The 15,676-nt window shown below is 39.8% G+C and overlaps 1 protein-coding gene across 2 annotated transcripts in view; it reads left to right on the top strand.

Moving 5' to 3' along the window:
• Positions 1 to 15,676, top strand: part of LOC132115944 (elongation of very long chain fatty acids protein 2-like) — a 110,840-nt gene that overhangs the window by 28,041 nt on the left and 67,123 nt on the right. The window contains exon 2 of one of the 2 annotated variants that reach the window (XM_059524384.1): positions 175 to 238. The exons of the other annotated variant lie outside the window; for it this stretch is intronic. Within the exon in view, the coding sequence (XP_059380367.1) occupies positions 175 to 238 (64 nt within the window). The remainder of the gene's footprint in view (positions 1 to 174; positions 239 to 15,676) is intronic. 2 annotated transcript variants of the gene reach the window in all.

The raw sequence follows: 15,676 nt of genomic DNA, 5'->3' as shown, positions 1-15,676 counted from the left end.
TGAAGCAAGCATACTTTGTAATTTGATTGTGTATGTGTTACTATGTCAGGCACATTAATCAGAGGGAATGAAAGGTCACTAAGACCTGAGCAGACACAGAAAAAGACTGCATTTTGCATACAAATTAAAATTGAAAACTCAGTTTTGTTTTTTTGCTCTTTTCTTATGTTTTAGAACCACCTTGAAAAGTTTGAGAGGCTGTTGAATTCTATAGTGGACAGCCTATTTGGAGAAAGAGGTTTGTACTTTTTAACAGTTTTCTGTGCTGATGTAATCAATTTTGCCTTTGCAAATTGTGCCATATATTTCAGTGCCATGCAGTTATCTCCTGTGTGCTTTAATTCTCTTAACAACATACAATCAGTCTGCCCTTAGCATCTGCAGAATCAATATTTATTATATATTCATATTCATGTCCATGTGCAACAGAAACTTTAGGTATTATAAATCAGGTATAAATCAGCTTTCTGATTCTTTCCGGAAAAAGCCGAGCGCCTGGAGGCGTGCCTTGAGCGGAGCTATAAAACTGATGTTTCGTGTTGTTTCCATTAACATACATTTACTTATATGCTGATTTCCAACAAAATACAGAAATCTGATGCAATTGTACTTACATGAATGGGGTCTTTTATCACAGGGACGGCTCCATGTTTTAATAGCAAACAATGTGCAAATTTAGTGTCGACTTGGGCCTTGTTTGTAAAACATTCATCACTCAAATGACCAGAACACACAAAGGCACTTGATACACTCCGTTGTTGTCCCAGAAAAACAAACTGCATCCACTGTTCATGTAACGCTGGTTTCTTGGGGAACTTGAACACGGTAAACTTTCCCTCACATCCAAAAATGCACTTATTTGGAGGCATTCTCGAACCAATCCTATGCAGCGCTGCAGACGATTTTGAAGCACGTTGATGTGCGCGGTCTCGCGCTCCTCTGGTCAATGTGCGCGGGCGCGCTTTTCCGGGAGAAATGCTCATATATTGACTTCTGTTCTCTATGTCATTAGATCCACGATCGAAAAAAAAAAAAACAGCCGAAACTTGTACCAACCCGGAAGTAAGATTTTCGGCACAGAAATTCTCAGTCATTCTTCTTAATTATTTTTTTACAACTTTGGCCATGTTTAGCATGAGAATCCATCTCTTTAACCCGGTGAACAACTCTGAATACACGAAACACCATTGTACCGCCTCTTTAACATTAGTTTGTAATGTTGCTGTTTTGAGCATAAAAATGTTCAGTGCAAATGGAGATATATGTCTTAAAATTCTGGCAGTTTAATGCCTACAAGAACGGCTCTTAGGGACTACAATGAGTTACTTTCTGGGTTTGTGATATCACAAACCCAGACAAACCCCACCCCTGCGAACATGCAAAAAAGTGGGCTAGGCTATGCTGCACTGCTTAAGAGATAAGGAAAATAGGGGTGCACATAAAAATGTATTCATATGAGAATCGTGATTGTGGCTTCTAACGATTCTAATCGATTCACAAGTTTCAAAATCACTGATTTAAAGTGGAGGTTCTTAATCCTGTGTCAATCCTCACGTCGCCCTGCTATGCATCTCTCTCTCTCTCTCTCTCTCTCTCTCTCTCTCTCTCTCTCTCTCTCTCATTCATTCAGATCACTAGCTCAGCTCAAACAATGAACTGTTCCATTCATACATTTACTTTCACATAGTCAAGTCACCTTTATTTATATAGCACTTTAAACAAAACAGATTGTGTCAAAGCAACTGAACAACATTAATTAGGAAAACAGTGTCAATAATGCAAAATGAAAGTTAAAGGCATTTAATCATTGAATTCAGTGATGTCATCATTCAGCTCAGTTCAGTTTAAATAGTATCTGTGCAATCTTTTGCAATCAATATCCCACAATGATATCGCTGTCAATGAAGTGTCCCCAACTAAGCAAGCCAGAGGTGACAGTGGCAAGGAACCAAAACTCCATCGGTGACAGAATGGAGAAAAAAACCTTGGGAGAATCCAGGCTCAGTCTGGGGCCAGTTCTCCTCTGGCCAGACGAAACCAGCAGTTCAATTCCAGGCTACAGCAAAGTCAGATTGTGCAGAAGAATCATCTGTCTCCTGTGGTCCTGTCCCAGTGGTCGTCTGAGACAAGGTCTTTACAGGGGATCTGTATCTGGGGCTCATCTAGTTGTCCTGGTCTCCGCTGTCTTTCAGGGCTGTAGAGGTCCTTTCTAGGTGATGATCCACCATCTGGGCTGGATACATAATGGATTCGGGTGACTGCAATGACCATCTGATCTGGTGGCTAACAGTGACCTTGGAATAAATAACATCGCTATGAGAAGCGTTATGCATGGACTTGCGTGCAGTTGCCATACTGTATTAAAGCTTTAATCTGGATAAAACCATATATTGCAAGCTAACAGAAGCAGGTTCTACGCGATCCTCTTCACTAATATCCTCTGCGTCTCAATATGGCCCAAATTGATATTGATCAGAGCCCATCGCATATTTTTTTAGGGAGGGGTTTCATACAAGCAGGAAATTATCAGCGTGTTTATAGGAAAAGGAACAGAGCGGTGTGGAATAAAGAAATTATGTCAAGTCACCTTTATTTATATAGCGCTTTAAACAAAAAGGAAAGCAACTGAATAACATTAATTAGGAAAACAGTGTGAAAAATAATGTGTTTTTTAATTAAGCATTAACACGTGTTAAGCCTGGTTCACACGGGACGATTTTAAAATTGTCAGCCGATTTTCCAAACCTGAGAGACCCCACACACGGCGATAAAAAATCACGGGTCTAACTGTTTTGGTCATACAGTGTGTGGTGTGCAGCCACACGGCAAAATCAACACATCACACACGAACCGATTTGACTCCCGAGCATTCCCAGGTCAGACGGGAAATCTCGCCAAAATCCCTCGAGATCAACAAGAGAAACAAGAAAAGGCGATGGTCAAAGAAGTGGAGACAAAGTCCTCCATCTCCGACGTCCACCGGACTTTCTGGTGCGCCAAGCCGCCGGCTGTTTTGATTTTGTTTCCCGGTACTTCCTCGCTGCCTCTTCACCTCGCTTTCTGATTGGCTACACGCCACAGTCCAAAGGCTGCGTGATCGTTTGTCCTCGGGGGACACCACACACGAGAAGAAATCGGGCCAAATAAATCCAACATGTTGGATATCCCCGATTTAAGATAGGAGCGGTCCCGACATCCTTCCGAGCAGAGGAGAGCAGTCTTAACACACCACACACGGCAGGAATATCTGATCAGATTATTTTACGATAATCGGAGCATCCTTAAGATTGTCGCAAGGTGTCAATCGGGGCTGAAATTGGCCTAATTATCCTGCCGTGTGAACCAGGCTTTAGACTGCACCCCATAAACACAATCAAGCCTAGAAAAAAATAAAATAAAAATAAAAACAAGTCAGCAGTCGAAAAAACAGAATAAAGGGGTTTAATATCTCCAACCCAGGTTCACCATGCAAACTGACCAAAGAAAAGACTTAGTGAATTGAATTGTACCTGAAATTGAAAGGGGACTCAACCTAGGCCTGGGCAATAAAACGGTATGGATATTTATCGACAGTACACCTTCTTTTCGATATAGTGCACAGAATAGGCACGTGCTATGAGTGACACAGACAGCACACACAAACACAGATATAATTGCTGTGCCTCCCTGTGATGAGGAAATTTGGAGAAAAAATAAATAAAATTAGACAAATTTAAAATGAACATTTGCATTTGAATGCAAAAATAGTACAATCGAATGTCAGGTGTACATCAGGGAGCATCCTCAGTGGAGCATGAGATGGAGTGATGATGGTGTAAGTGATGTTGTAGTATAACGTTTGGTAGTTTAGCTCACAAGATGCACCGTTGCTGCATTATTCATTCAAAATATTAGAGAAATATAGTAGCTTAATGCGTAGAAGATCTTGATTAGGGTGACCATATGAGCCATTTTCCTAGGACGCATCCTTGCCAGGATTTCTATATTGCCTAAAATAACCAGATTTTGTCTGTTTGTGCTGTGAACATCGATCATTGTATGACATTTATAAGAGCTATAGAGAGCAGAGCAGATGGCTCCTTATGCATTAAAATCACTCTCTTGGTACTTTGGTGTCACAATGATCTGTGCGCAGCGACGCTTCAAGTTGAATGAACAAACAAACACCTAACATGTACGTGTATTTGCATTGCTTTGATCATTCTCTGTAGATCTCACCTTCTCACACGCCACGACTGGTTGATTATGTACCATACCTGCATGTTATTGGTCAAACTACTTGTTGTTTTAGGCAATATAGAAATCCTGGCAAGGACGCGTCCTGGGAAAATGGCTCATATGGTCAGCCTAATCTTGATTAGGTTAAAACCGAAATCAACCATTCACACAGAACACGTACACATTTTCTAGATCAGTTTAGCTGTAAACCTAATCAAACACACCTGTACATGCTAATCCATGCCAATCAATGTCTTTGTGATCATAAGAAAATTCACAGGCAGGTGACTTTGATTGGGGTTGGAGCTAAACTCTGCAGCACATTGGACCTCCAGGGCAAGATTTGAGGAAGGGGGTTCTAGATAGACAAATATGACTGCTGAACTTGCAGTCATAAGAGATGTATAGAAAGCCATGCAAAGATAAAATAAAGTTTTTAGAAAACTTTTAGGAAACATGTCACAAATTTGTGGAGGTTTATTTCCTTTCACTGTATCTCATATTTTTTTAAAGACAATCTGTTTTATGAGTTCAATTAATAATAATAATTTTACTGAAGAAAATAGTTTGCAGTTTCATCAGCAGAAGCCAGCTTCAGTTTTCACGACGGAGTTCGTAGGCCGCTCTGCGTACTACTCAGAATCACCAATAATTATACTCCAGACAGAAGATTTGTGTCAAAGCACTGGTAAGCAGAAATCTGATTGGTTCCAAAACCTAGATAAACTTAGACAGTCTACACATATGGACATAAACACCTCCAGCATATATTCCAATGATTGTAGCCAGTGTCATCACTGGTGAAGAAGACACCACATCTTAGGTCAGGATGATCAGAAACTGGTCTTCTCACAGAGTATATGTGCTGACATACACACACACATACACACAGCCCTTATCTACAATTCAAGGTTTTTTTACACTGGCAAGTGTCTTATCATTACAGTTGGCTATACGCACATAATATGCAGACATTAATCTTGAGGAATATAAATACAGGATAGAACAGGATTCTTAATGTCTAAGATACATTTATAAAAGTCACAGTTCTCTTGTCCCTCGCAGCGCACGTAGAGGAGAGGTCACCCTGACCCTTTGAGCTGGTTTCAACACCCCCCAATATATCATGTGCAAATGTGCAATACTTTACATCAGACATAAATAGTAATTCAAAACAGTGACACAGGCCAACTCCTATCTACAACAAATCTACAATTGTAATAATTGTTATTACAAATACAAATAATTCTGCACAAAATATTTTAAGGCACATGATTAAACTAAATATCCTGCATTTGAAAGATTATACACAACACAACAAATAAAACTTATTTATCTCTAAGAAAGAAATCACAGCCATCCATCTGTCATTTAGAGTGCACACCACCATTACTCCAAAGCTAATAACATGGGTGCTTCTTATTTGTTCATCCTCATTTCCTTTCCTCGTTCTTAGATCCACCCCTTCAGGAAGCGATGGAAGGACAGAAGGAAAAGACGTGAGGATTGATGAATTGTGTGAATAAATTATGTGAAATGAAATACTCTCACTCCCTTTAGCATCACTTCAAGCTGTGCTAAAGGGATCAGCTATGCTAAAGGGATCTGCACTTACAGTACAGACCAAAAGTTTGGACACACCTTCTCATTCAAAGAGTTTTCTTTATTTTCATGACTATGAAAATGTAGAGTCACAATGAAGGCATCAAGGGCTATTTGACCAAGAAGGAGAGTGATGGGGTGCTGCGCCAGATGACCTGGCCTCCACAGTCACCGGACCTGAACCCAATCGAGATGGTTTAGGGGTGAGCAGGACCGCAGACAGAAGGCAAAAGGGCCAACAAGTGCTAAGCATCTCTTGGGGAACTCCTTCAAGACTGTTGGAAGACCATTTCAGGTGACTACCTCTTGAAGCTCATCAAGAGAATGCCAAGAGTGTGCAAAGCAGTAATCAAAGCAAAAGGTGGCTACTTTGAAGAACCTAGAATATGACATATTTTGAGTTGTTTGACACTTTTTTTGTTATGTACTGTATATAATTCCATATATAATTCCACATGTGTTAATTCATAGTTTTAATCCCTTGTGTTTGAATCTACAATTTTCATAGTCATGAAAATAAAGAAAACTCTTTGAATGAGAAGGTGTGTCCAAACTTTTGGTCTGTACTGTATGTTTAAGATATTCTTAATAAATATTAATAAAGCAAGATGCATGCCGGGTACTAACAAAAGAACACTCGCACTGCTATAGCATTTCTCGTTTTTGAGTTAAGAATTGGTTGCAACAGTTTTCGGATCACCAGTACACTGAACCAGAACTGTTTCTTTTGGACACATCTGATTTGAGAAACGATGAGCTGATGATACTACTGCGCATGTGTGGTTCTGCATGAAGCTACCAAACAGTACATGATTGCCTACTATCAGAGGCATAGCAATAGGGCAGGCAATTGCCTGGGACCCCGCATTTTGAGGGGGCTCCCGACAGCTGACCATTTGAACAATTTAAAATATACATTTGCATCCTCCCTAGGGGGCCCCCACTCACGTTACACTGGATGTGCTTGCTTTTTCCTCGTGATATGTCGGCTGCTGTTTTCAAACTGGCACAGCGCTTAATTGCGCATTTGCTTATTTAAACTTGAAGAGGACTCATCCGTCTGGCAGCCAGAAGTGGAAAAAAGCAAGGAAGAAAAAGAGAAAAAATGACAGTGGTAAATAATGGAGATAAGACATACTTAAGGGTAATTATATGACAAACAAATGTTTTTGTTGTTAATTCCAGCTTATTTTCATTTAATTATTTCCAATTACTAATAGAGTTACTGGGAAACAGGTTAGCTAGGGTTGCACTTACCAGCAGCATATTATGTAGTGTTTAACAGGTATTAGTATAGGCTGCAATAGAATAGGTGTAAGAATGCCATAATGTAAGTGCACTATGCTTTGTGTCTCTCTCGGTGTAACTTAAAGCTCTCTTTTGATGTGTCCTGTTTAGGCAATGCTTTAATTTTTTTTATTTTATTTTATTAAATCTTTTTTTCTTAAATTTATTAAATCAAATAATAAATTTAACCTAGGCATTTAACCTATCCCGATGTGTGTTCGTGCCATGAGTGTAGAATACATTACATGTTTTAATAAAACGTAAATTCGTCCCCCGCAATTTTTTGGCCAAGTCAAATGTGTTTCCATGGGCCAATGCGAATATAGCTAGATTAAAATAAAAAAGACACAATATTGTCTGGCTTGACACCTATTCTTATCCAAAACAAGATGTGATATGAGTGTGATACATAGGCTACATACATACACTAAGGTTACCAGTTAAAAAAAAATTACAGTAAGAAAGATTAGGGGTGTGACGGTTAGTATATAACCGTGAGACCGGCGGTTATTATTGAACACCGTCATTAGAACTCTATAACCGCCAAAACCGTGTCATTAAAATATTTTTTACAAACATTTTTTATCAAAAATTATTTTCATTTTGTAGATATGATCATAAGATGCGAAATATTTTGGGAGACATGGTTTTTACCACTTAATGAAGTTTTGTAAATCGTCAGACATGATATTTACCACTTCATTAAATTTTGCTTTGTAGAAAACCTTTCTTAAAAACGAATTTCGTTTTGTAAAAATTTTATCTTAATTTTAATAAATGTTTCATCAACCAATTGCATGTATTTTAATAAATAAAAAGCAAATATAGCAGACAATGATAACCGTGACATGGAAGCGCCAGAGCGCCGCGTTCACTTGCACTGCACTGAGAACTAGAGCGCATCTCATCGTATGAAACTCAGCGTAGGCCTATGCCTCATACATTAGCATTAAATATCTTTGCTGCATCCTTTCTAGAACAGACTAGGGCTTTTTTGCGGCTCGCATCAGCAAAGCATTGCATCGTCCATAGACCGCAAAACAATCAGCGGATGGCAGGCGGGAGCCACTCAGGAGCTTTTGGCAAAGTCATCTTTCCTTGACCCACGATACAGAGGCAATGGGGGGAATGGATTGGAGGAGACAAAAGATGCACTCCGGGGGGAAATTGTATCAGCTGACGAGGGAAACGGAGGCGGAGTTAGTGGTGCTTCGGAGGCTGCTGCTGCTGTAGATGATTCGGGAGAGGTCTGTGCACCACCCCCTCCCAAGAAGAGAAATCTTGGAGATCTCCTTAATAAACGGGGGTCTGAAATCTCTGCCCCTTTACCGATCAGAGCGCGCGCTGACACGGAGTTAACCCGCTATCTCCAAGAACAACCAATTGACTCTACGGCAGATCCACTAGCATGGTGGCGAGACAATGAAACACGCTATCTGCTCTTAGCAAAATTGGCACGTAAATACATGTGTATTTGTGCTACAAGCACAGCATCAGAGCGAGTTTTTAGCACTGCGGGGAACATAGCTACCCCTGTCAGATCGTCACTAAAACCGAGTAAAGTGAACATGTTGGTGTTCCTGTCACGGAACTTTGAAGTCGAAAAAGATTAGGAAATTAAAATATCATTGCACTTTTTTTTTTGTTTCCTTTATTTAGTTAGTTTAATTAAGGTATTACAACAGTCGTTGTTCGACTTTTTTTCTTTAATAAAGGTATGTAGATTTTATCATTTTAATTTAGGCCTAGGCTACTCATTCATTTTTATGCTCTTATAGAATTTAAGTAGCCTACTTTTTTAAAAGGTTTTGTTTACTGTGTGTGATTTATTTAAAACAAAGCACATTCATTGCAAAGTTTTTTTTTGTTGTTAAGGATTTGTTCACTGTGTGTGATTCATTTAATGGCAAGCACATTCACTGCTAGTTGTCTTGCTGTTAATTTTAAATAAACGTAGAGCAAGTAGCTAATCAGTGTCTGCTCGTTTATTCAAACTAATACCCCCCCCCCCGACGGTTATGTTATGAACCGTCACATTTGACTCACGTCATAACCGTCATCACCAATTCTGAAACCGGCACACCCCTAAGAAAGATCCAATAGAAAGATCCCAAGATCAGCATTTATCTGAAATAAAAAGCATTTGTAACATTGTAGATATACCATTCAAAAGCTTGGAGTTGCTTTAAATTGATCAAAAGTAGGGTTGGGTATCGTTTGAATTTGAACGATTCCGATTCCTTGTTTCGATTCCGGTTCCTCACGATTCTCGATTCCGATTCTTTTAAGAGGCAGGGTCAAAAAAAGTTTAGGATATTTTAAATGACCTAGCTAATCAACGGTCTTTCTGAAGGAGATAGTCTCCACACCCTTGCTCATGCGGTGGCTGAGTCAGACGGCGCTGTGCACGTCTGCAGGTGTTCGGTACATCTGTGTATTTATGAGGCACTGCTCAGTGTGAGAGTTTGTGTGAGGGGGCACAGAGCACCTATCTGGAGGGCTTCCAAAAGCAGGTTTGAATACTAAAGAGCACTTAATCCTCTGGTCACATTCACAAGAGCATCTATTTGATTTATCACTGAGAATAATTCCCCATATCTCACTTTTTCATCAATTTTAATTCTATGAACTTTTTACTTTTCATTTTTTATTTTTTTTTCTTATTTAGAGATACGACAAGACTCTGAAATCACCGCAAGCGCCACGCGCGCTTCCGTGTGTGTGATGAATGAAGATGCACTTCTGCGCCATTCATTAACACAGACACGCAGAACATGCAGGATTCATATTTAAATAGACTTTTCCGGCTTAATATTTACAGATACTAGTCCATATCGCTATTTGATCTAAGTGCAATGACCAACTTTTGATTAATTCATTCAAAATTTGGCTAATTCTGTGACATTCCGCGTTAAACTGCAAATTCCGTTCATCACAGAAATCATAGGGTCCTACAATAAGAAACAACTTGTAAAACCGAGTATACATTAGCAGCAGGTACAGTATTGAGAGTGAGGAGTCACGTGCTGATTTGGGTTGATTTGGGAGGGGTCTGAGCCCGTCGGCCATGATGGTAGGAAACGCTATCGGTTGCCAGGGGCAATGCCTTCAGAACTTCACAGAGGCGCGGCTAAACATTCCAGAGCTCTTTAATTTTTGCGCATTTATTATGTCGGCGGAACAGATCGAGACGGATCTACGAATACGAGAAAGAAATGAAGAAAGTAAAGCAATGCAGAAAGATAAAGCGAAAGAAAGGGGACCTTACAAGAACAAGCTCACACCAAGCGCAAAACAGCGGTAATTTGGAGAAGCTCTCAGGCATCCAAAATATCGACCCATACGAGCTCGCTGCAGCGGCACGAGACCTGGACCATTTACCTCCATGCACACATATGGACATTGTGAATTATATTGTTTACAATGTAAGTCACCTTGCATTCACACTGTTAATGGCTTTAATCTAACCAGGACATTTACATCTCGCAATCACACATTTAAGTACCCTAGCCAACCCAGAACTGGTTTGTCCACAGCCCCAACACAAAAACCTGGTACAGTATGTGTCACTGGGCTAAAATCAAATTATAACTAAACATACACAGCTTAAGCCTACATCAAAACATTTTGCAAACGTTTGTGTACATTGAACATCTCGTTACAATCTAGTGTTTACGAAACAGTGGCAGTTATTTAAATAGTGTCTGTGCATTTATTTGCAATAAAGTCAACGATATCGCTGTAGATGAAGTGACCCCAACTAAGCAAGCCAGAGGTGACAGCGTCAAGGAACCGAAACTCCATCGGTGACAGAATGGAGAAACCAGGCTCAGTTGGGGGGCAAGTTCTCCTGTGAGCAGACGAAACCAGTAGTTCAATTCCAGGCTGCAGCAGACTGTCAGATTGTGCATAAGAATCATCTGTTTCCTGTGGTCTTGTCCTGGTGGTCATCTGAGACAAGGTCTTTACAGGGGATCTGTATCTGGGGCTCTAGTTGTCCTGGTCTCCGCTGTCTTTCAGGGATGTAGAGGTCTTTTCTAGGTGCTGATCCACCATCTGGTCTGGATACATACTGGATCCGGGTGACTGCAGTGACCCTCTGATCTGGATACAGACTGAATCTGGTGGCTACGGTGACCTCAGAATAAGAGAGAAACAGACTAATATTAGCGTAGATGCCATTCTTCTAATGATGTAGCAAGTACATCGGGTGGTATGGCAAGTGTTCCCGGTTCCGGTTTACCTAATTAATGCAGCCTAAAAATCCTTTAACGGATTTGGATATTAAAAGCATATTAATATGTTATGTGTAAACCAGGTCAAAGAGATGGGTATTTAATCTAGATTTAATCTGCAAGAGTGTGTCTGCCTCCCGAACAATGTTAGGTAGGTTATTCCAGAGTTTAGGCACAAAATAGGAAAAGGATCTGCCGCCCGCAGTTGATTTTGATATTCTAGGTATTATCAAATTGCCTGTGTTTTGAGAAAATAGCGGACGTAGAGGATTATAATGTAAAAGGAGCTCATTCAAATACTGAGGTGCTAAACCATTCAGAGCTTGGAGAAGTAATAGGCAATATTTTAAAAAGTTTGATAGGGAGCCAGTACAGTGTTGACAGGACCGGGCTAATATGGTCATACTTCCTGGTTCTAGTAAGAACTCTTGCTGCTGCATTTTGGACTAGATGTAGTTTGTTTACTAAGCGTGCAGAACAACCACCCAATAAAGCATTACAATAATCGTACCTTGAGGTCATAAATGCATGGATTAACATTCCTGCATTTGACATTGAGAGAATAGGCTGTAATTTAGATATATTTTTGAGATGGAAAAATGCAGTTTTAAAAATGCTAGAAAACGTGGCTTTCTAAGGAAAGATTGCGATTAAAAAGCACACCTGGGTTCCTAACTGATGACGAAGAATTGACATTGAAGAATTGACATCGATATGATACATCTTCATTCACTGCTACGAACTGATGGCGGTCATATAAGTACGATTTAAACCATGCTAATGCACTTCCATTAATGCCAACAAAGTGTTCAAGTCTATGCAAAAGAATGTTGTGGTCAATTGTGTCAAATGCAGCACTAAGATCCAATAAAACTAATAGAGAGATACAACCACCATCAGATGATAAGAGCAGGTCATTTGTAACTCTAAGGCAAGGATAGGCAACTCCGGTCCTGGAGGGCCATTATCCTGCAGAGTTTAGCTTCAGCCCTCATAAAAACTCACCTGCCTGTATCTATCTAGTAATCCCGAAAAACACTGATTGCCTTGTCCAGGTGTGTTTAATTAGGGTTGGAGCTAAACTCTGCAGGACAGTGGCCCTCCAGGACCGGAGTTGCCTATCCCTGCTCTAAGGAGAGCAATCTCAGTACTATGATACGGTCTAAATCCTGACTGGAAATCCTCACATATACCATTTTTCTCTAAGAAGGAATATAATTGTGAGGATACCACCTTTTCTAGTATTTTGGACAGAAAAGGGAGATTCGAGATTGGTCTATAATTAACTAGTTCTTTGGGGTCAAGTTGTGGTTTTTTGATGAGAGGCTTAATAACAGCCAGTTTGAAGGTTTTGGGGAAATATCCTAATGACAATGATGAATTAATGATAGTCAGAAGAGGATCTATGACTTCTGGAAGCACCTCTTTTAGGAGCTTAGATGGTATATGGTCTAACATACATGTTGTTGGTTTGGATGATTTAACAAGTTTATACAATTCTTGCTCTCCTATAGTAGAGAATGAGTGTAACTGTTCCTCAGGGGGTCTATAGTGCACTGCCTGATGTGATACTGTAGCTGACGGCTGAATGGTTACAATTTTATCTCTAATAGTATCGATTTTAGAAGTAAAGTAGTTCATAAAGTCATTACTGCTGTGATGTTGGGAAATGTCAACACTTTTATTTTTCGTTAATTTAGCCACTGTATTGAATAAACCTTGGGTTATGTTTGCTTTCTTCTAAAAGGGAAGAAAAGTAATCGGATCTAGTAGTTTTTAATGCTTTTCTGTAAGATAGGTTACTTTCCTGCCAAGCAATACGAAATACCTCTAGTTTTGTTTTCCTCCAGCTGCGCTCCATTTTTCGGGTTGCTCTCTTTAGGGTGCGGGTATGCTCATTATACCATGGTGTCATACTGGTTTCCTTAACCTTCCTTAAGCGTAAAGGAGCAACTATATTTAAAATGCTAGAAAAGAGAGAGTCCATAGTTTCGGTTACATCATCAAGTTGTTCTGAGGTTTTGGCTATGTTAAGGAATTTGAATACATAAGGAAGATAACTTAAAAAGCAGTCTTTTGTGGTAGAAGTGATGGTTCTTCCATACTTGTAACAAGAAATAGAAATTACAATTTTGGCTATATAAAGTTTGCACAAAACTAAATAATGATCTGAGATATCATCACTTGGCTGCATAATTTCAACACTATCAACATCAATTCCATGTGACAGTATTAAATCTATAGTATGATTTCGACAATGAGTAAGTAGGTCCTGAAACGTGTTGTCTAACCCCAATAGAGTTCAGAATGTCTATAAATGCTGATCCCAATGCATCTTTTTCATTATCAACATGGATATTAAAATCACCAACTATTAAAACTTTATCTGCAGCCAGAACTAACTCGGATGTAAAATCACCAAACTCTTTAATAAAGTCTGTATGGTGCCCTCGTGGCCTGTATACAGTAGCCAGTACAAACATAACAGGGGATTTATCATTAACATTTTTTCTCTGGATAATGTTATATGAAGCACCATTACTACAAACGAGTTATACTTGAAGATTGCCCTCTGAGAAATCCTGAAAACGTTGTTATAAATTGAAGCAACACCTCCCCCTTTGCATTTTAGACTCGGTTCATGTTTATAACAGTAATCTTGGGGGGTGGACTCATTTAAAATAATTTAATCATCAGGTTTTAGCTAGGTTTCTGTCAAACAGAGCACATCTAGATTATGATCAGTGATCATATTATTTATGTCTGCTATGCATCTCGTCACCACGGTAAGCAGGGAGGGGACCAGAGCATATTACAGTGTCTGACTGCAAGTTCACACACCTCTTTAATGTTAATTTTAGTGATCTCCGACTGGTGAAGTTGAACATCATTAGCGCCGGCATTAATAACAATCTTACTGTATTTATGTGTAGCATTAGCCAGCACTTTTACATTTGCCAAGATGTCAGGCGCTCTGGCTCCTGTTAACAATTTAACTATGGTGGCTGGTGTCTCTAAATTATAATCGTACAATTGAATAACCAATAACTAGAGCACTTTCATCAGGTTTCTCAGTGGGTGCATCACTGAGTGGGGAGAACCTGTTTAATGTTTTGATCGGAAAAGAAGAGCGGTGTTTTGACCCACAACTACACTGCCTCACTGTTAAACAGTTGCCCTGCTGCAGGGGCTCTGTTGCCGGAACCGAACAATGTAAAGGAATCCCTGAGCTAGACACATCCAAAGCCGTATCTAGAGCCCTTACATTCTTACTGTCCTCAATTAAAGTTTGGATGCGTGTCTCTAATTCTGAAATCTTCTCTGTCAGCTTAACTATTTCCCTGCATTTATCACATGTAGTGATGTCCGATTCGTGAACGAATCGTTCAATTTAACCGGTTCTTCTTAGTGAACCGGTTGAACCAGTTCACCAAATCGAACTGAATCATTTGAAACGGTTCCCATCTCCAATAAGCATTAATCCACAAATTACTTAAGCTGTTAACTTTTTTAACGTGACTGACACTCCCTCTGAGTCAGAATAAACCAATATCCCAGAGTAATTCATTTACTCATACAGTACACTGACTGAACTGCTGTGAAGACCGAACTGAAGATGAACACCGAGCTGAGCCAGATGACGAACGAACACACCCACTGCTGGAGCAATTCTCGTTCTCGAGTCAAGAAACGGTTGCATCGGTTTTCGGATCACCAGTACACTGAAGCGAGAATCGTTTCTGTCGGACGCGTCCGATTTGAGAACCGATGAGCTGATTCTCGTTCTCGAGTCAAGAACCGGTTGCATCGGTTTTCGGATCACCAGTACACTGAACCGAAAACCGTTTCTTTCGGACGCGTCCGATTTGAGAACCGATGAACTGATGATACTGGGCATGCATGTAATTTTTTAAGTATTTTGTTAAACATCGGAAAGTGATTTTTAAGATGAATGTTTCTAATCTGTATATTGTAAATAATGTATAGGCCAAAAGGGGTTTTCAGGGAAGTTGGACAATAATTAAGACTCTAAAGTCTATGTTTAATAGGAATAAGGGATGATTTATGAAATATCAGTACTGTATTTATAGTTAATGATGACACATTCACAAATTGATTTTGTAGTAAACAGAACATGAACACGAGTAGAGCGGCTGATGCGATTTTCGTTCTCGAGTCAAGAACCGGTTGCATCGGTTTTCGGATCATCAATCCACTGAACTTAAAACCGTTTCTTTCGGACACGTCCGATTCGAGAACTGAGGAGCTGATGATACTGCACATGCGTGATTCAGCGTGAAGCCGACTGACTCACTGCGTGTCTGTACCGAACT

Source organism: Carassius carassius, chromosome 35 (genome assembly GCF_963082965.1).
Source record: "Carassius carassius chromosome 35, fCarCar2.1, whole genome shotgun sequence".
Taxonomy (NCBI): Eukaryota; Metazoa; Chordata; class Actinopteri; order Cypriniformes; family Cyprinidae; genus Carassius; species Carassius carassius.
Note: the sequence above shows the minus strand (reverse complement) of the source record. Positions and strands in the feature narration are given on the sequence as shown.